Source organism: Garra rufa, chromosome 10 (genome assembly GCF_049309525.1).
Source record: "Garra rufa chromosome 10, GarRuf1.0, whole genome shotgun sequence".
Taxonomy (NCBI): Eukaryota; Metazoa; Chordata; class Actinopteri; order Cypriniformes; family Cyprinidae; genus Garra; species Garra rufa.
Genome location: NC_133370.1, coordinates 13,489,776 through 13,517,089, shown reverse-complemented (window position 1 = coordinate 13,517,089; position 27,314 = coordinate 13,489,776). Strand labels below are relative to the sequence as shown.

Below are 27,314 nucleotides of genomic sequence, written 5' to 3'. Positions count from 1 at the left end.
GTGTATCATGTTAAAGGTGATTATTTTATGGTGTGAATATTTGTGTAAAGAGAAGTACTGTGTGCACTATGTTTGCTTAATTATAGGGTTTATGACTTGCCTGGCCTATGTTTATTTCCTTTTGCTGTTTTAATCTGTCCTGCTTGGAGTAAAATTATTATACATGTATACTGATGTGTAACAAGAAATAAAGTGTTGTGTGTTTTCTATACAAATATATATTTGCCTACGCCAGCATATGTAGGTATTATTCTAGTCATAGTGTGTCCAACCATATACCCAAAAATGACTGGGTGTCCAAGAAGTCACATTAAGGTTTTTTTTTAAGATTCTGTTGCCTTTTGTGTAGTCGTACTGCCATTTTCTTGTTTTTCTTTTTCTTTTTTTGGTATTTGTTGTAGAATTCTTAAAAAAAAAAAAATTGATTTGAAACAAAAGTTTCAAATGTGTTTCGAAATCGGCCATTACTATGTATGTAAGGGGTTATAGTACAAGATGACTTGGCAGTTGTCAAAGTACATTTATATTCTCTGTCTTTGGTTTATTTGTCAGGTCTATTGCACATACTATTATAAACCACTGTGTACTTTGAAACATTTGTCACATGTTGCAGACACACCTGTTTTGTGCTAGTTTCTCAAACACAGAACCAGGAAACATAGTCTCAAGTTAGGAAAACGAAATTGATGTATTTCAGTGGTTGTATGCGAATCTTTGTATGTGGGCACAGTATACAATGGCAGAATCCAGTGTTTCTTTAGCTCAGGATCAGTTCAGCTGTTCAATCTGTCTGAATCTACTGAATAATCCAGTGACTATTCCCTGTGGACACAGTTACTGTATGAGCTGTATTACAGGCTGCTGGGATCAGGATGATCAGAAGGGAGTCTACAGCTGCCCTCAGTGCAGACAGAGCTTCACTCCAAGACCTGTTCTAGGTAAAAACACCATGCTGGCTGAAGTGGTGGAGAAACTCGAGAAGTCAAAACTACAAGCTTCTCGTCCTGAGCAATGTTACTCTGGATCTGGAGATGTGGAGTGTGACGTCTGTACTGGGAGAAAATGCAAAGCCATCAAGTCCTGTCTGACTTGTCTGAACTCTTACTGTTTAAATCATCTTGAGCAACATGAGAATCTCTTCAAAGGCAAGAGACACAATCTAATGGACATCTCTGGACGACTGCAGGAGATGATCTGCCCTCAACATGGGAAACTCCTAGAAATGTACTGTCAAAAAGACCAGTGCTGTATATGCGTACAATGTTTGCTTAATGAACACAAAAACCATTCTACCTCAGGACTTGCTGAAGAAAGGACAAATAAACAGGTATGAAGTAAGAGCAGAATAATTATAATTAAGACATCCTAACAGACAAAGTATTCTTGCTATTTTCTAAAATAATTGTGTGACATCCAGTTTCATGAGACTGGTTTATTGTAATGTTTAATTCTACAGAAACAGTTGGAAGAGAACAGGAGAAAATTCCAGCAGAGAATTCAGGAGAAACAGAAGGAGCTTGACGACCTGAGAGAAACTGTAGAATCTCACAAGGTGAGTTTTGAGCTGAAGACCAACTGCTGGAAGAGTTATTTCAGGCTCAGTTAGGACTCTCCTCCAGTCAGTCAGTGAGGAGCCAGTGCTGGAGCTCTTTCAGTCCCACTGAAGCCCACTGTGGGGAACAGGCTGTATGAGGTAGCAGTAAGAGCTGAGTGAATGGACTGATTCTAATGCTTCTCTCTCTGTGTGTCCTAACAGCGCTCTGCACAGGCAGCAGTGGAGGACAGTGAGAGGATCTTTACTGAGCTGATCCACTCCATTGAGAGAAGCCGCTCTGAGGTGACACAGCGGATCAGAGATCAGGAAAAGTTTCTCATAAGTCAAGCTGAAGGACTCCTGGAGCAACTGAAACAGGAGATTGATGATCTGAAGATGAGTGATGCTAAGCGGGAGCAGCTTTCAAACACAGACCATGACATCCATTTTCTTAAGGTAACAGATCTGACAAACAGGACATTGTGTTCGTAACTTGTTAGGAGTCTGATTGTCTGGTTATCCTGTTGTTTGTCTCTGTTTTTCTGTGAAGAGTTTCCAGTCTCTCTCTGTCCCTCCTGAATCTACAAAATCATCCAGCTGCATTGTCAGTTTTCTTCAGGTAACAGATCTAATAAACAGGACATTGTGTTAGTAACTTGTTAGGAGTTAGGATTGTCTGGTTACTTTGTTGTTTGTCTCTGTTTTTCTGTGTAGAGTTTCCCGTCTCTCCCTGTCCCTCCTGAATCTACAAAGTCATCCAGCAGCACCGTCAGTTCTTGTCTCTCTTTTGATGATTTAAGAACTTTTGTCTCTGGGCTGGAAGAGAAACTGCAAAATGTTTTTAAAGAAAAAACAGAAGACATATTTGGGATAGGTAAAGTACTTAAACATTTCTTTACTCATAGTATGTCACTAATAAACATAATGCCACAGCATATTGCATTACAGTTTTTCTCAATTGCTAAAACACTATAACCAGTCTTTTGAACTAAAATTTCAAAACTATAACGCCATTTCTCAAAAAGCACACCCATTTCCCTAAACATTAAACACTATTCCCTGCTTTGACACATGAGTTATATTTGGTGAACTGTTACTGCAAAACTCTACACACAAATCCCTACATTTCTCAGTGCTTACACCATGTGGTCATTTAGAAAGCACAAGCATTCAATATTGTTCACTCAAGTCTGCGAAGTTTGAGCTCAATTAGCACACAATTATCCAACTGGAAACACTAGGAGTCAAAATTTAGCACACACTAATCAGAATCTTCAATGGAGATAAAAGAGCCAAAGTCAGCTTACAGTGTTTCTCAGTCACTTTGGTGCATTTCTCAGATCAGAAATGAAATTGCCAAAACTACTTGTTCAACATCCACATCATCTAGTCTCTTGTGCACATCATAAAAAGCGTCTCTTTCTTCTGATCAAGTTGTGATTGCTTTGGCACATTCATACAACTGATTATATACATTTGTCTGCGGTTTCCTACATTATCAGTTGCTATTGTCATGTTGCTCAAAATGTATTATATATTTCTCTGTGCAAAAGTCTTACCCCTCAAAACATCAAGTCATTAGCTCATCGTATAAGTCATTACCTACTGTAAATGCAAAATTTTTGATCTAGTTGTCATAAACTGTCAATCATATATTCTACACATTTCTATTAGACTTTTTGTAAATTTGGCATGAATTATTCAAGTGAATCTTGACTTTCACTAATGAAGAATAATATAGATCAACCAATGATAAAGCAGTTCTCTGAAAAAGCTCAAAGGTACATTTCATGAACCTTCAATTGGAAAGCATATATAGACAGAGGACAACGCAGGAGTTACAAATTCTGACAGTGGGCTTTCTCATTTTTATTTTCACCTTTGTGCCCATATTTCCTTTTCTTTTCTGTTTCACAATGACGTTGTAATGCATTTTTTTTTTTGTCAGACCACTAGTACAAGTGTAACTTTGAATCCTATTCAGTCTTTTTCAATCAATATCCCACCTATAGTAATGTGTAATTTTGAAGAGGAAGAGTAGGAGGTGAAAGAGGAAGAGGAGGAGAAGAAGGAGAAGGATGATGACGACAACGACAACATGGAAGAGACAGGAAGGGCAAGGGAAAGAAGACAAGCAGTCTCATATATTTTAGTTGATGGGTGCCAGGGTTGGATTAGGCATGCAAGAGGATTTGACCCCTGCTGCCTGGCCAGGGCTAATTTAGCCTGTGATGCTGAAGAGGTTCTTTGGCCTGTCCCAGACCAAAGACAGGATGTTGGGCAGAATAATTATTTTGTTGTTGTTTGCTGTTTTGTTCTGTTTTCTACAGTACATTACTGTAAAGTAAGAAATAAAACACTTGCAAATACATACATTTGTTGTGTTCATCATGTGGAAAGTTTTTTTTTATTGTTTTAGTAGTATTGTTTTGAATTGATCTCATCAGTGTGTAAAACTATGTTGTAGTGTGAGTTTTTTTGAGGATTTGTGTGTCATGTCTGAGAGCAAAGTTTGGTTTTTCAGCAAGATTGAGTTGTTTTGAGTGGAGAGCTTCATTTTGACCTCAATATAGGAAGTTTGGGGAATTGAGTTAGGAGTTGTGGATTTGTGTTTAGAGTTTCGCAAATAAGAGGCATAATTTCAAGAAATGTGTTTAAGCAATTGAGAAAAACTGTAAAATACAGGTGGATGAAAATGTAATATTTTACATTGAAAATGTTTGTTGGTTTCCATAGTGAGATGCATTGAGATGATTCCCACCCCTGAATATGAGAGTAGAGATGAGTTTCTACGATGTAAGTTTAAAATATAAATATGAGCACACAAAGAGAGAAAGAGACTTACAGAAGCAGTCCATTTTGATCAATCAAATTCCTCCTTTTCTCCAGTGAGGTTTCTCTCACTTTAAACAGTGTTTGTGGGAGGATCGCTTAATTTAAAAAGATCAAATCATTATCTTTCACTAAGTTTTATTATCCCTGTAAATGTTACCTACTGCCACCTACTGGGGGTTTTAAGTTTACATTTAATATACAATTTCATTTTTTTCTTATTTATATATTTAATATAATTTGTATTTAAAACAATCTTCAATTTGATAACGACTGATAATAACTGCTGAAGTTATGAGAACAAATGAAAAATGTCAAAGATGTTCCATACAAGTGTTTTTTTTTTTATTGGATTGAAGCCGAACGTCCATCACATTTCAGTGTTGTAAATCTGATTTGAAAAATCTGAACATCCAAACTAATTTGCTGTTTTAATGATTATCATTGATTACTGATTGAAAGGTTTTGTTTTTTCAGATTACCAACAATTCACTTTGGATTCAAACACAGCTCATGATTACCTCGAGCTGTCCGAGTTGAACAGAGTGGTCACTAATGTGAACAGATTCCAGTCACATCCTGATCATCCAGACCGATTTAATCATTGGTATCAGGTGTTGTGTGAAGAGGGTGTGTGTGGACGCTGTTACTGGGAGGTTGAGTGGAATGGTGCGGTGGATATATCAGTGTCATATAAGAGCATCAGCAGGACAGGACGGAGAGATAAGTGTAGATTCGGATGTAATGATCAGTCCTGGAGATTAGACTGCTATGGTTCTGGTTGTTCATTTTGGCACAATAACAAATTCACTAGTCTCCCTGGGGTGTCCAGCTCCTGTAGAATAGGAGTGTATGTGGATCATGGTGCAGGAACTCTGTCCTTCTACACGGTCTCTGACACAATGACCCTCATTCACAGAGTCCACACCACATTCACTCAGCCGCTTTATCCTGGGTTTTGGTTTGACTATAATGCACACGTGAAATTGTGTGATTCAACTGTAAACCAGTTAGTGGAATAACTTTATGCTAGCTGACTCTACAAAATATCAATATTTTATTCTTATGTTGTCAGAAATGTCCTTTGTTGCTGGCCTGGGAACTTTTAATTATATTTATATGGTGTGCTCATCATTCATGTTGTAGTGTTAGCCTAAATCATCAGTTGTCAAGTTTTCAAGGTTACGTTTACATGTAATTACTCAGTGATTATACTGATAATATATTTAAATTTTCTGAATATAAGTACTGTTAATAACATTGGTTCAAGTTGTACATTAAAGTAATAGTTTGCCATTTAGTGAGTGAGTAATCACATTTATGAAGGCCACTGTTTTTGGAAAATTGCTGGAGAAAAAATGAATCAAGACTGATTGTGAATGGACCAGTGCACACAATGAAGGTGAATAAAACGGTGCACTTGTGACCTTGTTAAAAAGGAAAATGTAGCTTTGCCTTTGTATGATGCCAGTTTTCGTATGTATTGATTAATATCAAGTGGGCTAAACTGAGTCTCTTTTTTTCAAATGCTTATAATTGTTTCCAATAATTTTCAGTTTTTAAATAATTCCTTAATTACTGAAGTTGAATCAATGCCGTGATTCTCCTTGCAGTAACATCATGTGCTTCTTTCCCAACACATGAACAACCTTGATAAAAGTCACAAATAAAAGACCTTAAAGACAAACTGTCCCATTATTTATTTCTATTAAATACAACACAGACAAATCCAGTTAGTGTTTCTGCTGTGACTAGCTGCAAATATAAACGTATAATCTATAATTATATCTAATTTAGATCATAACAAACTTTTTAAACAACACATCCTGTACAATTTACGTACATTTGTTATTCAGGTGAAACTGGGTGTCAGGTTGAAGGGATCAAGAGTCTTTAATGTGCTCACGCCAGCTTTCTAATGTTGGCTTTCATATGGTCTCCCTGCAGTACGTATACATAATGTATAATGCATCTCACTGCTTTAGTTTTTGCAAAATAACCTGTTAAAAAAGTGCCTGAACACTGCAAAAATTACACTTAAACTCTTCTCAGTGGTTGCAGGATGCTTGCAAACAACGACAGAATATATAAATTATATTAAAGGGATAGTTCACCCAAAAAAGAAAATTAGTCCATTGTTTACTCACCCTCGGAACATCCTAGCTGTATATGACTTCCTTCTTTCAGACGAATGCAATCAGAGTTTTCTTAAAAATGATCCTGGCACTACCAAGCCTTAAAATGGAGTGGGTGGGTGTTTCTCTTTATCAATCCAGAACAAGTCCAATAAAGTGCATCCATCCATAATAAAAAAAAAAAAAAGTATGACTCTGGGGGGGTGAATCAAGGCCTTCTATAGTGAATTAATGCATTTTTGTAAGAAAAATATATTTAAAACGCAATAACCACTTTAATTGGGACTCACTTTAATGAGTTTCGGACAAACCAACATTTGTTAACAGAAGCAAAGAAAGCAAAGTTTCCTTACTTTAGCAATGGAAAACCTGTCTCCTCTTGGCTTATTTCAAAATCCTGACAATTCTCTTTACAAATCCTCGTTTTGTACTTCTAATTCATGACTGGTGCTGTGTTTACCTCTTTACAGTGTGTTCGCTTTCATCACTTCTGAGTGGCCCATGTGTAATGTAATACACCATCCACCCGGGGCTGCTTCTGTGTATGATCAGTTGGCACAAGCTAGATTAAAGTGATTGTTACATTTTTAATAGGGATATTTTTCTTAAAGATGCATCAATTTGCTACTGGATGCACCTTATTGGACTTGTTTTGGACTGATGAAGAGAAACACCCACCCATGCCATTCTAAAGCTGGGAAGTGCCAGGATCATTTTTAATACAACTCTGATTACATTCGTCTGAAAGAAGGAAGTCATATAAACTTAGGATGCCTGGAGGGTGAGTAAATAATGGGCTGATTTTCATTTTTGGGGGAACTAACTAACCCTTTAAAACTAGTAAACAATCATCAAAAATGGTGTCCTGCATTTTCTGTGTGTTTCTTTCAGGGTAGCGTATCCTGCTGTGTGTGATTCTGTAAATGAGAGAGTGCGTGCAAATCAGGGTGGTGTTTCTTGGTGTGTATGCGGAGGTATTGTTTCCCAGCAAATCGTTTTCCACAGCGTGTGCATTCATACGGTCTTTCTCCAGTGTGCACAGTCTGATGAGCCGTGAGGTGTCCAGACTGCGTGAAACGCTTTCCGCACTGCTCACAGCGGTACGGCCGTTCTCCAGTGTGAATGCGCATGTGTGTGTCCAGACTCTGCGACGTGGTGAAACTCTTCCCGCAGATCGAGCAGATGAAGTGCCGCTTGCCAGGTCCACCTGTCCGTAAAGCGCCCAACCGGCCATAGAGACCCAGCCCTGAGACGCCGCCCAGAGCAACGAGCCGCTGTGCAGCAAACAATGGAGAGTTATGGGATACGAGAGAGTCTGACCCGCCAACCCTCTGTGGAGATGTCTGCAAGTGAGTGAGCGCGTTACGGACAGAGTGTGCGGCCCAATCCGATACTGGATCCATATCATGTGCCTTCATACACAAGTCTTCCTGAAACAATCGAGGGACTTGGGAAGCACGGGGTTCAGACGAGGTTTGCGCGAGGGAGAAGGAAGCGTTATCGGAAATAGTCAAGTCGACGCTGGAGTGCTGGGACTCGTCAGCGCCGGAGTGTGTGTCTGCAAACGTGAGGGTGTGAGAGTGTGTGTCATGGTCAGGGGAGTGTGAGAGCGTGTGAGATTCCTGTCCCGAGAGTTCGGCAACATCTGGTTTCGGAGAGTCGTGAGTCACCGCAGAAACACTTTCACCTTCGTCCTCATCGTCCTCATCATCTGTTGAGATACACATATATAGTATGAACTAATTTTGACGGGTTTCATGAGATGCATCGCATAATAGGAAGACAATTTTTTTGATTATTTTTGACAGACAGTTTAAATTAATGTAAGAGTAATTTAATGCATTACCATAAAAAAAGTTATACAAAACAATATTTAGCATTTCTGTAAAAGTAAAAAAAAAAAAAATGCAAGCTTGCAGTATGCAAGCTAATATGCATGCATACAGTTGAAGTCAAAAGTTTACATACACCTTGCATAATCCGCAAAATGTTAATTATTTTACCAAAATAAGAGGGATCATACAAAATGCATGTTATTTTTTATTTAGTTCTGACCTGAATAAAATATTTCACGTAAAATATGTTTACACTTAGTCCACATGTAGTCCAGTTTACATATAAAGAAAATAATAGTTGAATTTATAAAAATGGCCCTGTTCAAAAGTTTACATACACTTGATTCTTAATACTGTGTTGTTACCTGAATGATCCACAGCTGTTTTTTTTTTTTTTTTTTATTGATAGTCCCCAAATTCTTTGGTTTTTCAGCATTTTTGTGTATTTGAACCCTTTCCGACAATGACTATGATTTTGAGATCCATCTTTTCACACTGAGGACAACTGAGGGACTCACATGCAACTATTACAGAAGGTTCAAACGCTCACTAATGCTTCAGAAGGAAACACAACACATTAAGAGCTGGGGGTGTAAACTTTTGAACAGAATGAAGATTGTGTACATTTTTCTTATTTTGCCTAAATATTATATATATATATATATATATTATATTTTTCCCCCATTTAGTACTGCCCTTCAGAAGCTACCGAAGATAGACAAAATTCAAAAAGTTTTCACTCCCTGGCAAAATAAGAAAAATAAAAGAAAAATGTACACGTTTTCATTCTGTTCAAAAGGTTTCACCCCCGTGTACATAAACTTTAAGTGTACATAAACTTTTGAACAGGGTCATTTCTATAAATTCAATTACTATTTTCTCTTGTGGACTATATGTAAACATCTTTTATGTGAAATGTCTCATTCAGGTCAGTACTAAATAAAAATAACATGTATTTTGGTAAAAAAAAAAATTACGTTTTGCAGATTCTGCAAGGTGTATGTAAACTTTTGACCTAAACTCTGTCACCTTTGGCTTGGTCAATTGGGCCTTGAAGACACTTAATATTCAGAAAATATTATCTAACTGTACTGAAACTCAGATAAAAACAAAAACCTAAACTGAACTGAGCTGAATAATGACATTATTGTTTCTGTAGAGCTGCTTTATAATGTAAATCGAAGTCGTTTAATAATTTATGAACTTTGCAACACTGACACTGTTGAACTGAACCGAGCTGAATAATGACACTATTGTTTTCTGTAGAGCTGTTTTATAGCTCCGTTCATAATTAATGAACTACATCCTTAACACCATTATTGAACTGAACTGAATTAACATTAAACTAAATGTTGTATAAAGAGCTATATATAAAATTGACTGGAATTTTAATTGTTTTTTAATCGGTTAACTGGGGGCAGGGGCAGAAATTAATGAGAGCTTGTGGCAAAAAATGTCACCAAAATGCCCCATAAAATCAAAACAAAGGGGCAAAAAATTACCCTGCACATTTACGAACAGTATTACGTCTGTCGCGATTAAAATGAAATGTGAAAATTAATGAAAAGTCAATCTGCAGAATTACTGGGGGTTAAAAGATAATTCATATTCAGAAAATATGATTGACCTAAATGTACTGACGCTTTCACAAAACACAAAAACCTGAACTGAGCTGAACAATAACACTACTATCTTCTGCGGAGCGGCTTTATAGTAGAAACTGAGGTTGTTTCATAATTGATGAAGTCTGCAGCATAGACACTTTTATTGAACTAAATTGAATCAAACGCTCAAGTGACTTGAGCTCAATAATGACACCATTGTATCTGCACAGATGCATCTGCGGATGTACAGATTAGGGATGGGGCCGATCCGATCCAGTATCGGTATCGGGTTCCGATACCAGCTTAATTAATGGATCGGAAATTTCCGATCCAACCTAGAGAAATTTCCGATCCAGAGTTATGTCTACGTACAGTGCTGTCTGCTGAAATGACTTCACAAGTGATCCCGGGCTAGGTGACGTGTCTGTGCTCCAATGAGACACTGAGAGAGATGACATGCCTCCTTTCAGGAAATCTTCAGTTTGCAGGTAGCAGTTTAGCATTGAGCGTCATACATGTCCGCTGTGTGGAAATACTTTACGGTCGGAAACGCCGCAAAGACAGCAACGTGCAATGTTTGCAAAGCCGTTGTTCCGAGAGGTGGCACCTCGTGGATTTATTTAGTAGATTAACTGTTAAATATTACCCATCATAGAGTAAAAGTTTATAATTTGTAGACTTCGTGCGTGTTATTTTCTGTTTTTAACGTTGCCGCACACACCTGAAGCGAGCACGCGCACAGAGAGAGAGAGAGAGAGAGAGAGAGAGAGAGAGAGAGAGAGAGAGAGAGAGACGTGATTCAAACTGCGCGATTCACAGATTGATTACTCTTTAACGTCTCTTGAACAGAAACATTCATACAAAGTTATGTTTAAATACCCGTTGTTTTATTCTGGTAACACCGTCGGTTATGTCTTCAGTGAACCGAAACAGCTGAGAAGGAGACGCGTGCCAGTATTACGTGCATTAGGCCTTAAAGAGACAGCATCCTATAAATACCTGCAGTGAGAAGCACTAGTTATTTATCAATGAATTATTAAATTTCTGCACCTGAATACTAGTATTATTGATTTTATTAGTAACTTTATGTTGTATTCATCTACACTTGTCATTTGTGTTTTGTTACTTATTATATTAGTTCAGCTAGTTTTTGCTGTGGATTAGAAGTACTTAAAGTAAGCATTCAGTAATTAATAAACAACAAACTTTTTTTGTTTTGTTTGTTTTTTGCTGATCCGAAAAGTGCACTTATTGCACTTTTATTCAAAATGTTTAACATTTGAAAACCTTATTTTGTTGCTGCTACACAAGCAAGAATTTACTGAATTTATGTTGATCAGATGCACATTGTTCTATTTATAGTGTGAATATTTATTTTTTATTTCAAATATTTGAAAACCTTTTTGTTTTATGCAACAAGAGTGTATATTGCACTAGTATCTAGTAACCCTGTCTTGAAATTTAAATAAATATCAATTTAAACCCTTAAAGTTGCATATTTGTTTTCAGGATGGGATTTCTGCCATTTTCTAACCTCATACTTACCTCAAGTTGCTTTTTGGGAGATACTTAGACTTGCTTGTAGAGAAGTTTGTTACAGCCTCATAAAATCAACAATAATGATAATAGTCATAGTGATATAAAAGCAAATAGAGCTCTGGTATCGGAATAGTATCGGTATCGGCAGATATCCAAATTCAGGTATCGGAATCGGATCGGAAGTGAAAAAATGTGGATCGGTGCATCCCTAGTTTGCAGGTAGCAGTTTAGCATTGAGCGTCATACATGTCCGCTGTGTGGAAATACTTTACGGTCGGAAACGCCGCAAAGACAGCAACGTGCAATGTTTGCAAAGCCGTTGTTCCGAGAGGTGGCACCTCGTGGATTTATTTAGTAGATTAACTGTTAAATATTACCCATCATAGAGTAAAAGTTTATAATTTGTAGACTTCGTGCGTGTTATTTTCTGTTTTTAACGTTGCCGCACACACCTGAAGCGAGCACGCGCACAGAGAGAGAGAGAGAGAGAGAGAGAGAGAGAGAGAGAGAGAGAGAGACGTGATTCAAACTGCGCGATTCACAGATTGATTACTCTTTAACGTCTCTTGAACAGAAACATTCATTCAAAGTTATGTTTAAATACCCGTTGTTTTATTCTGGTAACACCGTCGGTTATGTCTTCAGTGAACCGAAACAGCTGAGAAGGAGACGCGTGCCAGTATTACGTGCATTAGGCCTTAAAGAGACAGCATCCTATAAATACCTGCAGTGAGAAGCACTAGTTATTTATCAATGAATTATTAAATTTCTGCACCTGAATACTAGTATTATTGATTTTATTAGTAACTTTATGTTGTATTCATCTACACTTGTCATTTGTGTTTTGTTACTTATTATATTAGTTCAGCTAGTTTTTGCTGTGGATTAGAAGTACTTAAAGTAAGCATTCAGTAATTAATAAACAACAAACTTTTTTTGTTTTGTTTGTTTTTTGCTGATCCGAAAAGTGCACTTATTGCACTTTTATTCAAAATGTTTAACATTTGAAAACCTTATTTTGTTGCTGCTACACAAGCAAGAATTTACTGAATTTATGTTGATCAGATGCACATTGTTCTATTTATAGTGTGAATATTTATTTTTTATTTCAAATATTTGAAAACCTTTTTGTTTTATGCAACAAGAGTGTATATTGCACTAGTATCTAGTAACCCTGTCTTGAAATTTAAATAAATATCAATTTAAACCCTTAAAGTTGCATATTTGTTTTCAGGATGGGATTTCTGCCATTTTCTAACCTCATACTTACCTCAAGTTGCTTTTTGGGAGATACTTAGACTTGCTTGTAGAGAAGTTTGTTACAGCCTCATAAAATCAACAATAATGATAATAGTCATAGTGATATAAAAGCAAATAGAGCTCTGGTATCGGAATAGTATCGGTATCGGCAGATATCCAAATTCAGGTATCGGAATCGGATCGGAAGTGAAAAAATGTGGATCGGTGCATCCCTAGTACAGATGGATGTATGGCGTCATTTCATAATTCATGAACTGCCACACTGAGTCTTTTTTAACTGAACTGAATTAACATTGACCTGAATAATAACACTGTCTTCTGAAAAGCTGCTTTATAGCTGAAATCGAGGCCATTTCATAATTAAAAACCTTAACACTTTTTATGCTATGTTTAAAGGAATACTTCACCCAAAAATGAAAATTCAGACATTAATTACTCACGCTTTTGTCATTCCAAAGCTGTAAGACCTTTGTTCATCTTCTGAACACAAATTAATATATTTTTAAGGTAATCCTACAGTTTTTCACCCCGCATAGATATCAACGCAACTACCATGTTCAAGGCCCAGAAAGGTAGTAAGGACATCGTTAAAATAGTCAATGTGACATCAGTGGTTTAACCTGAATTTTATGAAGCTACAAGAATTTTTTTTGTGTGCAAAAAGAAAAAAAGCACCACTATCAAAAGTAATTTAAGACAGAATTGTAATTTTTGGGTGAACTATCCCTTTAAAGGAGTGGTTCACTTTCAGAACAAGAATTTTCAAATAATGTACTCACCCCCTTATCATCCAAGATGTTCATGTCTTTCTTTCTTCGGGCGTAAAGAAATTGTTTTTCGAGGAAAACATTTCAAGACTTGTCTCCATATAATGGACTTCTATGGTGTCCCCGAGTTTGAACTTCCAAAATGCAGTTTAAATGTAGCTTCAAAGAACTTTAAACGATCCCAGCCGAGGAAGAGAGGTCTTATCTAGCTAAACGATTGGCTATTTAATTTATAACTTACATACTTTTTAATTTCAAATGCTCGTCTTGCCCAGCTAGACAAGACAAGCATTTGAGATTAAAATGTATATAAATTTCAATTTTTTTTAGAAAACAACCCAGCATTTTGCTAGATAAGACCCTTTTTTTCCTCGGCTGTGATCGTTCAGAGCCCTTTGAAGCTACAATTTGGAAGTTCAAACGCGGGGGACCATAGAAGTCCATTATATGGAGAAAAATCCTGAAATGTGTTCCTCAAAAAACATCATTTCCTTACGACTGAAGAAAGAAAGACATAAACATCTTGGATGACAAGCGGGTGAGTGCATTATCTGTAAATTTTTGTTCTGAAAGTGAACTACTCCTTTAAGTGTAAAGTATGAATTTTATAATCTATTCCTTGTGTGAACCCTGCCATTTGTTTACATTTTACTGAAGTTGTGAGGTTTGCCATAAAGTCTGAAGAAGCATTTTTTAAATTATTTCCTTGAATTACAACACAAGAATATTATTATTTTTTTGTAATTAAGTCAGTTTCGGTGGTAATGCATAACAAGATTGACCCAAGGCGCCTCACCTCCCAGCGGCGGCTCTTCGAGACCTTCCTCTTTTATCTGCATTTGGATCAAATCTCCGTCCTCACGAAACTCACGTATCTGGAATCCGAACAACAACGAATAATAATTGTTTAACACCCATATATATATTTTTTTACTTCCACCATAATCACAAAAACACACAAAACGACTGGTCATCTAACCTCTCCTATTGTACCCCGGCTGGAGGACTCTCCGCCTCCAGGCGTTTTTCTGCCCACTAGCGATTCGCGAGTACTAACGTTACCATCACACCGACCATCTCGCGGTACCGTTTTCTCCTCGCTGTACCCCCGCGCCGCAACGATGGACTCTATGAGCTGCAGTTTCCGTCGAAGCTCCTCGTTCTCTTTCTGGTGGCGTGAGATCTCGATGTGTAAAACTGCGTAGCCATCGTCCACAAGCTCGCAGATTTCTGCCACCGCCGCACGAGTCAGCGTCTCCATGATGGTCGCTAGCTGGGTGTGAAACGCCCGGTAATTCGCCATCCTTCGCGCTCCTCTGCGTTTGGGCCGCCTGTAGGTCCCGCAGAAAACCGTGTGCGTTGCAGTTCGAGTTTAGATTACGACGATTATTCCCCCGTTGTCCGAAATTTAAGACAGTCTTGTGTTGTTTTGATTTTCGGTCTGAATCGGCGTAAACGCTGTAACAGTGTTGCTAGTGGAGGCTGATGTCGTTTCCGGGGGGGCTTCGCTCAGATGTTTTATCAAAATAAAAGTCACTTGTGGACTATTTTTGTCATGTTTAAACTAAAACATCGTAAAATGGCAATATAATGAACAATGAAATATCTGGTAACTGAATTTACAGGTAACTAGGACAAAGACTGCGCACAAAAACATACTAGATTTAAATGCATAACATTTTATCTCATTAAATTTTTCATTTTTTAGTTAGACTCAACAATTATGGGCTTACTCTGGAACCACCTGTATATATTTTAACAATTACAGCAATTCTGATATACAGTAGTGATATTTGTGTATGTTTTACAAAAAAAAAAAAGTACATTTGAAGGTTCTGGGACACATTGTGACTCAAATTTAAGAGACAATTTCACACATGAATTTCAGGTTCAATACTTCAGGTGTTTTATTTGACTCCCACTGCAAACAATAGCTCCAAATCAATTCTTTTTTGTAAGTGATGGTTCAAAATCATGATCCTGTACATTTCATTATCATTCTGCATGATATCTGACATTTATAGTGATGCATTTCAATAACTAATTCTTTTGTTTACAGGTGTTTCATCATCTGTATCAGAAAGAACTATTAAAAGTACAGAATATAACAAATATTTATTAATCATGGCATAAGGACAGGAGTACACAAGACAGATGTTGAGCGAATAAGGGTGCGTTTATCTGCGGCTGGTGCTACCAGATTTCCTCTTTCCGGCAAGGAGATGTTTGGGTTTGAGATCAAATACATGGCGATCAGATTCACCCTTTCTACCCTCTCTGTTCATCTCCTTCTGTGAGCTCTTCATCATGGTTTTTACCTTCTTCAACATCTGGAAGAAATGAGACAAACAGTCCAATGAACATTTGTCTATGAAAATATTTCTAAACACTTCACATTAAGGTTCCCTTTGTTCATTAATGACCAAAAATTAAGGTATGGGCCATTCTACAGAATTGGTCCAAACTGCTGTCCCACAACTAAAAAAAAAAATAAAAAAAAAAATTTATATATATATTAATAATTTAGTGGGTACTGTCAATTGGGAGGTGGCTGTCCCAAACTCTAACCCCTAAATTTCAACTTCAGTATGTGAGTTAAAATTCTGTAATGTGATGTGGTCACTATCAAAAACATTACTGTCAGTACCATAACATGGGATGTTTTTTTTTTTAAATAAAGTATACTAAATTATCAAGATGTTTTGATAGTGTTTGGTTCAATGTACATACAAACTAATGAATCCTTAAGTTTGAAATAAGTATGATCAACTTTTTGCCTTTTACAAAGAAAAACTGAACTTAAAATACAAAATCTCATAAATCACACTTTAAATATTGTAAAAATTGTAATTGTTATTGATTTACCTCTGAAAACTTAATAAAATTGGAAAAAAAAAAATACAAGGAAGATGTAAACAAAATCCTAATAGGTCAATATAACCCTTCTAAATTATATTATTACTTTTTCGGTAGTGACAAATTTGGGGAGAGTACAAATATTCCAAAACTTTCTAAAAGTGCAATATGCAAATTAACTGCACAATTACTAGAAATGTGTACCTTGGATATTATAATAATTAGCATACATAAAAAATGTGTGGAAAAAGATTTCCAATTCTGACTTGGAACCAATTCTGTAGACTGGCCTTTATAACTAAACATCTAAATAAAAAGGGCCACATAATGCAATACCTGCCAAATAGTAAAGTAATGAGAAAAACCACAAATACAACAGCCTTCAGTCTGACTATAATAGTTCATTTTTGCTGCATCACAAAATAAATCGGGAATCAGTTTTTGAGTAAAAAAAAGTATGAATTAAGCATCTTTATCATGAGCTTTTGTCAGGTATTGTATAAGTCACATGCAGTCGTAACTGTCTATCATTTATTTATAACGCATTGTAAATGAGCTATTAGTAATTAATGAATACCTTTATAAACCCTTTACAACGGTAACCTTAACGTAAAATGTTACCAAAGTGCCCATCTATAATACTTCATGAATTTGATTTAAGGATGATTATGCATTAGGTAACAAAGGCATTACCTTGGCATCTCTGACTCCTGATTGGTCCCTAGGTGTTCTCGAGGCACTCTGGCTGCGAGTGCGTGATGTTGGTGGTGCAGAGACTTCCCTCTTCCTCTTTCGCACCAGAGAACGAGATCTCTGAGCATAGTGGCTCTAGAAGGACATCAGGTAAACACAAGCAAGCTCAGAAATGTATACATAAATTGATCACCATTACCAAATGGCACACAAAATCAAGGTTTGACTGTATAATGGAAAAGCTTATTGTATAAAGATTCTTACATCATCTTTATCGGTCATGTCCAAACCCAGATCACCCATCTCCTTCTCCAGAGTCGCTCTCTCCACCTGCATCCACATACACCAATTAAAACAATCAATCTTTAACCAGCTAACTAATGCTTTGGATTAGTTGCGTGTAATTATGCAGACTTTACGTTACTATAGTAAATACATATACTGTGTAACAAGGATAATGTAAAATGTAAAGTTTTAATAAACATTAACAGAAACATGGCTTTTAAAGTGATTCATCTTAACTACATACTTCACCTAAAATATGCAAGTAATCTTTGATATAAAACTACTTGCGATCATTTAAACATACAAAAATAAGGCTGCTGGATAGAAAGACTGACCTTCTTGGCTGTGCGAGGCATTCTGGGTCCCTGTTTGTCTTTCTCTTTGGATGCAAGAATCTTAAATTTCCGTTTCTCACGAATCTGGCTTGCGAGTTGCCGGATCTCCTTCATCTCTTCATCCTCACTCTCTTCCTCAGATTCGTACTCTCCAGCCTTCTCACGCAGCTCCTCTTCCCGCTCCAAATCCTCCAGCCTCTGAGAAATGACAAAAAGGACAGAAATTCAGAACATGCCAGCTGAAGCAAAGATGTAACCAAATATTCAATAGTGAGGTCACCAAAGGTCAATTCTGTCATCAACAATCCACAACACTAATCTGAATTTTAGCAAGCACTTTATATCAGTGGTTACAGTCCTGAAAAGAATATGTAAAGTGTTGCAGTTTCAAATCATGGCATTTGTTTCATACCTTCATGATCTCCGGGTCAATGTAGTCAGCAATATTGTGACCCTCCCAAATCTCAGGAATCTTATCCTGCTTCTCTTCTGGATTCATCAAGTCCCAGTATTCTGAACACACAAGACAACATTTTTTAGACAGGTCTGAAGTCTATTTTTGTGTGCATGTGTATGCGTTTTTATATCTTACTCTGCAGATCCAATATGTAATCATCTCCAAGCTCGACCTCCAGGTCTCTCTCCAGTTTGCGTTTGGGAGCATCCGTCTCCATTGCCTTTCTACGGAGCAGAGCCCCTTCAGGAATAAATGGAGGCCTTTCCTGCACAAACCAAATCAAAGTCTTTTATAAAACGTACTACGTTTGCAGGAAGCATTTATACAAAAAATGACCAAAGAGAAAATGGTCTAAGTGCAAAGAGCATGTACCTTTTGATCTCTCTTGTTGGGCAATGCCAGATGGAGTCTGTTCAGAACATCATGGACCTTCTTGGTTTTCATCTTTGTGTCCACACGATGAGCTAACAGCCGATCACATGCCTGTAGACAAACAATTAAATCTAAACCACCAACCTACATCAACCTACACTTCCAAAATTAAAATTTACGCAAAATGTTCATGTCTTTCTTTCTTTAGTCAAAAAAGAAATTAGGGTTTTTGAGAAAAACATTCCAGGATTTTTCTCCATATAGTCGACATCAATGGGAAGGTCCAAATTGCCATTTCAATGCAACTTCAAAAGGGCTCTACACGATCCGAGCAGGGGCTGCACGATTTGGAGAAAAAAAAATCTAATTGCGATTTAAAATGCGATTTACTACTATTTCATAAAAGAGCTACAGGTTTGATATGGTGGTTAACGTTATTTGCTCGTTCAATCAGTACATGCAGTAGAGACCTGCACTCCTGCGGGAGTACAGCGGGACCCGACGCAACCGAATGCGGCGCAGGACAAAACTTGATGGGCGAGTGTGGGATGCGGGAAAATAAAATGATTTGCGGGACTCCCGCAAAATAGAAATATCTAAACATAAAATATCTAAAAACAAAACATTGATATTCATCTATTGCAGCTATGATTAGTAAGCACAAGGATAGGCAGTCATCATCAGAGGTGTTTAAGTTAGAATCCACTCACTGCTCAAAAATTCTTGCACAGTGCTGAATATTGCGTGCTCACGAATAAAAAACACACAAAGTGTAGACATTGTGAAAGATTCATTGTGCATAATATTCATTGTGTTAGAGCTTTGAGATTGCGTATGAACTGAGATGTCAACTTTAAAGGAGCTTTGTTTGCTTGCATTCTGCCGTGGATGCACGCAGTAGCTCGTGCTTGCTTTTCTGTTCAGAATAACAGTGGTTTGTGAATGTTGATGCTTAGCCTATATAACAAATATTTTATCAGGAGCGTTTATGCTGGGGTCTTGTGAAACTTACGAGATGTTACAGAACCGTTTCATGTAAATTCAATTGATGTACTGAAAAAAATCTACATAGGTTACTTTTATGCGGGCTTTTGCGGGACAAAACATGAATGTCGTGGATGGGAATGGAACAAGATAACATTAACATATGTGACCCTGGACCACAAAACCAGTCTTAAGTCGCTGGGGTATATTTGTAGCAATAGCCAAAAATACATTGCATGATTTTTCTTTTATGCCAATAATCAAGAAATTAAGTAAAGTTCATGTTCCATGAAGATTTTTTGTAAAATTCCTACTGTAAACATATCAAAATGTAATTTTTGATTTGTAATATGCATTGTTAAGAACCTAATTTGGACAACTTTAAAGGTGATTTTCTCAGTCTTTTTGATTTTTTTGCATCCTCAGATTTCTGATTTCAAATAGATGTATCTCAGCCAAATATTGTCCTATCCTAACAAACCATACATCAATAGAAAGCTTATTTATTGAGCTTTCATATGATGTATAAATCTCAGTTTTGTCAAATTTAACCTTATGACTGGTTTTGTGGTCCAGGGTCACATATTTCTTCGGGAGCAAGACTGAAAAATACATCCTGTGCATGTCTCTACATGCAGTGTTAAAATGCCCCCTATTGGTTAAACTCTGCATCAAACGTAATAAGCATGAAGACACACATGAAGCGACCTGTCAAAAAGGACTTACATGCTTGTTGCCACATTTGATAATCAATCGAAATAATCGCAGCTCTTGCGATTTGAAAATCAAATCGCGATTTCGGTTTAAAAATGATTAATCCTGCAGGTCTAATCCCATCTGAGGAATAAGGGACTTATCTAGCAAAACGATCGGTCATTTTCTAAGAAAAAAAATTATGTATATACTTTTTTAATCACAAATGCTTGTCTTGCACTAGCTTGACCTCACCGATTAAGTAATCACGCACAGGTAAAAGTACCAACCCAGTGTTTACAAAGCGAAAAAAAGAAAGAAAGGTGAAACAACAACGTCGGACGATTTTAAAGTTGGAGGAAAAAATTGAGAGTTTTTCGTTCTACCCTAATTTTTTTTAACCTAAGTACACAGAGGAAGAACTAACCACGCATGACTTTTCCAACATGTTTACAATGCATGAAGACGCACACATGCATCGCAGAGATAGTGCAAGATGAGCATTTGTTTTTATCATTTATCATTTTTTACTTTAAGAAAATGACAGATCATTTCGCTAGATAAGACCTGTATTCCTCAGGTGGGATTGTGTAGAGCCCTTTGAAGCTGCACTGAAACTGCAGTTTGGACCTTCAAACCATTGACCACCATTGAAGTCCACTATATGGAGAAAAATCCTGGAATGTTTTCCTCCAAAACACAAATTTCTTGGCAACTGAAGACGACAGACACGAACATCTTGGATCACAAAGGAGTGAGTAAATTATCATTCTGGAAGTGAACTTCTCTTTTAAATGAATAGGCTGATGTCAGTGAGCATGTGTGAGTGATTGGTTGTGATCTTACCTCAGCCTTGACCTGCATCACTCCTTCTTCTGTCAGAGAGCTGGTCTCAATCACTGTGATCCCATCAGAAATGAGATCCGCAAAGACTTTCTAGACACATAGAGCTCAGTTTCAGTGTCACTGCTGAAAGTCTCATGATTTTTCCTTTCATTGTCCAAAATGTTCGACATTAAATCTAACATAATCTTAGTCAACTGTTGAAGTATTAACTTTTTTGAAGCTAGGACAATATTTTCAAAACAAAACCGGTAATTATAAAACTTCTGTAAAATTGAAACCGAAAACTGTAGGCTGGTATTATGTCTGTTAAAGAAAAACACGAAAAAAAACTGAATCTCAGTTACCTGATTCTCCTCTGAGAGTTCACTGATCTTCTTCACGTCACACTTATTGGCCATCACAATCAGAGGCTGCATTACACAAATAATCATCACTGCAATAATTCAGCACAACAAAACTACTGTATATGTTGTTTAACTGCATTTAAATTGACATTTTTATATGTGTGAGTACCTTGTTAGCAAACAGTGGGCGTATATTGTTGAAGAGCTCTAGTTGTTGTGAGAGTGTGTGTCCGCACTGCTCTGACACATCCATAACATAGAGGACAGCAGCACGCAAGTGAGCCAAGGCAGTGATGGCTTGCATTTCTATAGTATTCCTTTCTTCAAGAGGGTGATCTAGAATACCAGGGGTATCAACCACCTACAAATACACAGCCACAATTATCAGGTATAACATCAGTTTAGGAACATATGTAATTAAAGAGATAGTTCACACAAAAATTAAAATTCTGTTGTTAATTATTTACCTTCACGTCGTTCCAAACCACAAGTCCTTAGTTCATCTTCGAAACGCAAATTAAGATATTTTTGTTAAAATCTGAGAGCTTTCTGACACTAGAAATACAGCAATGCAACTAACACGTACAAGGTCCAGAAAGGTAGTAAGGGCACTGATAAAATAGTCCATGTGACATCAGTGGGTCAACCGTAAGTTTATGAAGCAACGAGAATAATGATGTCCTTACTAACTTTCTGGGCGTTGATCAATTCAGTTGTTTTGCCGTCTATGCAGGGTCAGAAAACTCTCCGGTTTCATGAGAAATATCTTAATTTGTGTCTTAAAGATGAACAAAGGTTTTATAGGTTTGGAACGACATGAGGGTGAATAATTAATGACAGGGTTTTTCATTTTAAGTGAACTATCCCTAACTGAACTATGCAGTTAATTTTTGTCTGAAAACTAAGCACTTTTCTAACACTCACCTGCCAACGCAGATATTTGTAGTCCATATGACCCACAAACAAAGATTTGGTGGTGAAGGCATATGGCTGGACTTCAACATCAGCACGGGTCACCTATGCGCACACACTCTATTAAAACCTACTATTAAGAACAGCACACTCTTGATCTTTAACCTACATTCACATGTACAAACAAACCTTGTTGATAAAGCTGGACTTGCCAACGTTGGGGTAACCACACAGCAGGAGGGTTCTGGTGTTTGGATCAATAGTGGGTAAACGGGACAGATGCTGCCGCACTGCAATAAAATAAACATGCATTTACTATGCGCAAAAAGAGTTGGTGCATATTTTTGTTTTACATTTATGCTTTGATAAATGAAGCCAAATATTCCTCAAATTATTAACAGTAAAGAACTTAAAGAATCAATTTTGAATAAATGCTGTTCTTTTTTAACTTTTTAAAGCTATCACAGGTTCCAAAAAAATATTTGGTAGCACAACTACTGCCGACATAGATGATTCTAATAAATCAGCATATTAGATTGATTTCTGAAGGATCATGTGACTGAAGACTGGAGTAATGGTGACTGATGTAAATTTAGCTTTGCATCACAGGAAAAATATTTTAATGCATATTAAAATAAAAACATTATTTTATATTGTAATAACATTTTGCAGTATTATTGATTTTTCCTGTCTTTTTGATCAAATAATTGCTCGATAAGCGTAAGAGATTTTTAAAAACATTACAAGTCTTACTGATCCCAAACTTTTGAACAGCGGTTTTTTAGATAAATATTTTCTGCTCATCAAGGCTGTGTTTATTTGAGCAAAAACACAGAAAAAAAGTGATATTTTGAAATATTGCAATTTAAAATAGTGGTTTTCTTTTTTAATATACTTTAAAAAATAATTTATTCCTGTGATTTCAGCATCATTATTTGAAAAGAAAAAAGCTGTAGTTCAGCATCATTACTCCAGTCTTCAGTGTCAAATGATCCTTCAGAAATCATTCTAATATGCTGATTTATCATCAATGTTGGAAATAGTTGTGCTGCTTAATATTTTTTGGAATCTGTGATACTTTTTTTAGGATTCTTTGATGAATAAAACAAAAAGAAAAGCATTTTTTTATAGAAAACTTCTGTAACAACATACACTACTGCTCAAAGTTTAGGGTCAGTAATTTCTTTCTTTGTTTTAAATAAATTAATACTTTAATTCAGCAAGGATGTGTTAAACTGATAAAAAGTTATTGTAAAGACTTATTTCTATTTAGGATGAATGCTGTTCTTTTTAACTTTTTATTCATCAAAAAATCCTGAAAAAAAAAAAAAAAAACAGGTTCCAAAAAAAACAAACAAACAGCACAACTGTTTCATACATTGACCGTTTTCAATATTGATAATACTCAAATGTTTCTTGAGCAGCAAATCAACATACTAGAATGAATTCTGAAGGATCATGTGACACTGAAGACTGAAGTAATGATGCTGAACTACAGCTTTTTTCTTTTCAAATGAATAAATGCAGTCTTTGTGAACATAGGAGACTTCTTTCAAAACATTTTAAATACTCATACTCCAAACTTTTGAACACTATAGTATATGCATTCAGATTCAGTAATTCAGTATCTGTGCGACATAATGTGGTCAAGGTCCATTTCAATTTACCAGAAAACCGTCTATTATTTTAAAAAGTAGATGTTAGTGTTGTACCTTGTTCTAAATACTCAAGACTCTGTTTCTGTCGCTTTAAGATGGTGCACATGCGACCCAGTGCGGCCCTTTTTAGCTGCTTGCAACGATACAGCGAATCTCCATATTTCATCAGACGCACATAATCTTTAGCAACACTGCAAATACACAGACAGTTTTACTCAGTTAAATGAATCACAAATATGACAAAAAAAGCATATTTAATTAAATAAACTACAAATAAACGTTAAAACATAATGTGCATGATACTGATGATAACTCACTTGTCAATAAGGTTCTTGGCGATGTTGATCTGACCCAAAGCCAGTTTATAATGATCTTTATCATACAGCACATTCATCAGATCAGCGTAGAAGGGGTGAATATCCTGAAACACACACACAGGAAGTCATTTATCTACTAAATGAGCTGATGAAGAAGAATCAACATATATAACCTTTGTTCTAATGTTTGTTGTGAAGTTTGAGACACTTACATCCAGTTTGGGAAAGTCGGTGAGGATCTGTGACAGCCGATCATGGTAGTTCTGCTGGGTGAATTTGACTTTGCGCATATAGAAATGTCTTATTCGGTGGATCTGGTAGTGCTTGTGTACAACAGTGGGAGTTTTCCTCTGGGTTTTGGATAAGGTCAGATCTATGAAGTCCTACAGGGAGAAAATCACACAAATAGTTTTAGTAAACATTGTTAATAACAATTTTTAAAAAAGCTTAAAATTCCTATATTGAGACACACCAGGGTTCCGAAAATTATTCAGACACCAGTTATAATTAGATTTGTTTTACTAGTGGGTGCAGGACACTACAGTTCATTTATGTAAGTGAGTATAGCAAAATAAAGTAAACTGTGACATTATTCCCGCAAAAAATTTCATAAAGTGGATTACAAGTAAAATTGATAAATTTGGGACCAAAAATTATTTAGACACTTTGACCTGATCATGTTCTGCTTTAGTGTTTTTCTTTAATCGCTAATGCAACCTTTTTACACCACAGACTGAACAAAATTAAGCATTGTTTGGTAACTGGTCAACAATGTATTGATAGTTGTGTAAACATTTTTCATTACAGCTGTCTGAATTTTTGGTTTTTTGCAATCCTTGTCCTTGTCATATTAATACAATTTTCTAAATTCTAGCAAATAAACGGTGATAACGAGAAATGTTGAAGGCCTGAATAAACAATTTTGGTTTGACTGTATTTACAAATGACTTCCCATGATTTTTTCAGTATTAAGGATTACTTGCATATCAATTTTAGATAGTAAAATTTAACTAGAAAAACGTTATTTTCCACTTTGTAGGAATATACAAAAAAATATATAAATATTATGAAATTTCGAGGTTTTCCATTTATAAAATATTAAATTAAATCAACAAAAGAGCTCAAACGCATTACTATATTTCATCCCTCTACAGATGTTATAACCCTATTACCACTCGTTCTTTACTTTAATATATGACGCCAGTAAAACCAAATAAAACGTTGACAGTAATAGAAAAAATCAAATTACAACACAGCAAAAGTTAAATGGCTTTACGCCGCGCACGTGTGGACAAGACGAGCAGCATTTTGTCAATCTCCATTATTAACGCCAACAGTAAAAAATACTTCCAATAACATTTAACCCCACATATGTGAGTAAAAAACGCCGTTATTTTCCTACCTTAGCGGTGGGAACCACCATAATCTTTTTAAAGTTGTACAGAGCCATGATTGCGGCACACGCGACTCCTCTACAGAGCACGCGGAAGGGCCGAAACACGTAGCAGACGCATGTCACGAAGAGCAACACACGTGGTACCGCGCTGACGCGCTCACAGCGTCACCTAGCGGAGGGAGGAGCCACTCAGCTCACTGGAACTGCACAACAGCACAATGTCGCAAAAACATAACACTAGAGCAGATTTTCAGTTAAACATTACATCAAAAAGTTGTTAGAAATTAAATGATGAACTTTTATATAAAGGGTAATGATACAGTTAAAAGCTTACTCCTTGCAGATTTGACCAAAATAAGAGAGATCATACAAAATGCATGTTAGTACTGACCTGAATGAAATATTTCACATAAAAGATATCTACATATAATAATTTACAAGAGCAAATAATAGTTGAATTTATAAAAATATATCCTGAACAGTTAAACTGCCCACTGTTCTTCAGAAAAATCGTTCAGGTCCCACAAATTTGGTTTTTCAGAATTTTTGGTGTATTTAAACCCTTTCCAACAATGACGATGATTTTGAGATCCACCTTTTCACACTGAGGACAACTGAGGGACACGACTGAAGGTTCAAACGCTCACTGATGCTTCAGAAGGAAACACGATGCATTAAGAGCCAGGGGTGAAAACATCTGAACAGAATGAAGATGTGTAAATTTTTCTTATTTTGCCTAAATATCTTTTTTATTTTATTTAGTACTGCCCTTCAGAAGCCACATAAGATACTTACATGTTTCCCAGAAGACAAAATAAGTTATATTTACCCTCATCTTCAAATTCAAAAAGTTTTCACCCCCTGGCTCTTAATTCATTGTGTTTCCTTCAGGAGCATCAGTGAGGGTTTCAAGTTCAACCTTCTGTAATAGTTGCAAATGAGCCCTCAGTTGTCCTCAATGTGAAAAGATGGATCTCAAAATCATACTGTTATTGTTAGAAAAAAGGTTTAAATACACAAAAATGCTGAAAAACCAAAGAATTTGTGGGACCTGAAGGATTTTTCTGAAGAACAAGGTACTCATCAACAACTATCACTAAACTTTTGAATGAAACTTTTTCTCTTGTGGACTATATGTAAATGTATTTTATGTGAAATATCTTTTTCAGGTCAGTACTACATAAAAAAATAACATGCATTTTATATGATCCCTCTTATTTTGGTAAAATAAATAACACTTTGCAGATTCTGCAAGGTGTATGTAAACTTTTGACTTCACCTGTATATTTTGCAACCTTTGGTTTGTCAGCCGGCCTGAAACAGCCCAAAGCAGTGTTATATTCAATTAAAAGAATATTAAATGACTCCACTCCTCTTATATTCATAGTAAACCTGTTTAAACAAAATTCAAAATCACACAAAATCACAGCACACCATCAAAATCATTTTATTTACACATTTTATTGACACAAATCATTTATTTGTACAAGTAAACCAAAACAGTTAATAAAGAATTTCACCAGGTTTGCCTCTGATTAGAAGTAACTTTAAATAAATATTGTATCAATGTGTCATCTGTTCGCAAACAGAGCACAGTAACACAGGAAGGGTCAGGGAAAAAGAGGGAGAGGCAATTAAAACACTGTTTCCTCAGCAGTAG

General features: G+C 36.3%; 3 protein-coding genes across 3 annotated transcripts; 1 reads left to right on the top strand and 2 right to left on the bottom strand.

The window, feature by feature from the left end:
- Nucleotides 1-736: 736 nt before the first annotated feature.
- Nucleotides 737-5,388, top strand: LOC141344472 (E3 ubiquitin/ISG15 ligase TRIM25-like). Its single transcript, XM_073849365.1, has 6 exons — nucleotides 737-1,327; nucleotides 1,457-1,552; nucleotides 1,757-1,990; nucleotides 2,249-2,408; nucleotides 4,271-4,330; nucleotides 4,844-5,388. Exons 1-6 carry the CDS (start codon nucleotides 737-739, stop codon nucleotides 5,386-5,388), a joined length of 1,686 nt encoding a protein of 561 aa, XP_073705466.1.
- A 1,649-nt stretch (nucleotides 5,389-7,037) lies between these two features.
- LOC141344704 (uncharacterized) lies at nucleotides 7,038-14,975 on the bottom strand. Its single transcript, XM_073849595.1, has 3 exons — nucleotides 14,486-14,975; nucleotides 14,303-14,381; nucleotides 7,038-8,212 (listed from the first exon to the last, which is right to left on the bottom strand). Exons 1-3 carry the CDS (start codon nucleotides 14,807-14,809, stop codon nucleotides 7,389-7,391), a joined length of 1,227 nt encoding a protein of 408 aa, XP_073705696.1. The 5' UTR covers nucleotides 14,810-14,975; the 3' UTR covers nucleotides 7,038-7,388.
- A 413-nt stretch (nucleotides 14,976-15,388) lies between these two features.
- Nucleotides 15,389-25,781, bottom strand: gtpbp4 (GTP binding protein 4). Its single transcript, XM_073849110.1, has 16 exons — nucleotides 25,661-25,781; nucleotides 24,471-24,641; nucleotides 24,259-24,362; nucleotides 23,996-24,132; nucleotides 22,473-22,573; nucleotides 22,296-22,388; nucleotides 21,541-21,732; nucleotides 21,372-21,437; nucleotides 21,028-21,117; nucleotides 18,505-18,615; nucleotides 18,268-18,397; nucleotides 18,088-18,188; nucleotides 17,676-17,873; nucleotides 17,320-17,385; nucleotides 17,056-17,190; nucleotides 15,389-15,836 (listed from the first exon to the last, which is right to left on the bottom strand). The coding sequence occupies exons 1-16, from the start codon at nucleotides 25,706-25,708 to the stop codon at nucleotides 15,684-15,686; spliced, it is 1,896 nt and encodes a 631-aa protein (XP_073705211.1). The 5' UTR covers nucleotides 25,709-25,781; the 3' UTR covers nucleotides 15,389-15,683.
- Nucleotides 25,782-27,314: the final 1,533 nt, after the last annotated feature.

Excerpts from the sequence above, each read along its gene's own strand:
- gtpbp4 (XM_073849110.1), bottom strand. The coding sequence starts at position 25,708 with ATGGCTCTGTACAACTTTAAAAAGATTATGGTGGTTCCCACCGCTAAG. Across the intron at positions 24,363-24,470 it reads CCGACTTTCCCAAACTGGAT|GATATTCACCCCTTCTACGC; the intron begins GTAAGTGTCTCA and ends TGTGTGTTTCAG. Across the intron at positions 21,118-21,371 it reads AACTCTCAGAGGAGAATCAG|AAAGTCTTTGCGGATCTCAT; the intron begins GTAACTGAGATT and ends CTATGTGTCTAG.
- LOC141344472 (XM_073849365.1), top strand. The coding sequence starts at position 737 with ATGGCAGAATCCAGTGTTTCTTTAGCTCAGGATCAGTTCAGCTGTTCA. Across the intron at positions 1,553-1,756 it reads AAACTGTAGAATCTCACAAG|CGCTCTGCACAGGCAGCAGT; the intron begins GTGAGTTTTGAG and ends GTGTCCTAACAG. Across the intron at positions 1,991-2,248 it reads ATGACATCCATTTTCTTAAG|AGTTTCCCGTCTCTCCCTGT; the intron begins GTAACAGATCTG and ends TTTTCTGTGTAG.
- LOC141344704 (XM_073849595.1), bottom strand. The coding sequence starts at position 14,809 with ATGGCGAATTACCGGGCGTTTCACACCCAGCTAGCGACCATCATGGAG. Across the intron at positions 14,382-14,485 it reads GCCGGGGTACAATAGGAGAG|ATACGTGAGTTTCGTGAGGA; the intron begins GTTAGATGACCA and ends TTCGGATTCCAG. Across the intron at positions 8,213-14,302 it reads CGAAGAGCCGCCGCTGGGAG|ATGATGAGGACGATGAGGAC; the intron begins GTGAGGCGCCTT and ends GTATCTCAACAG.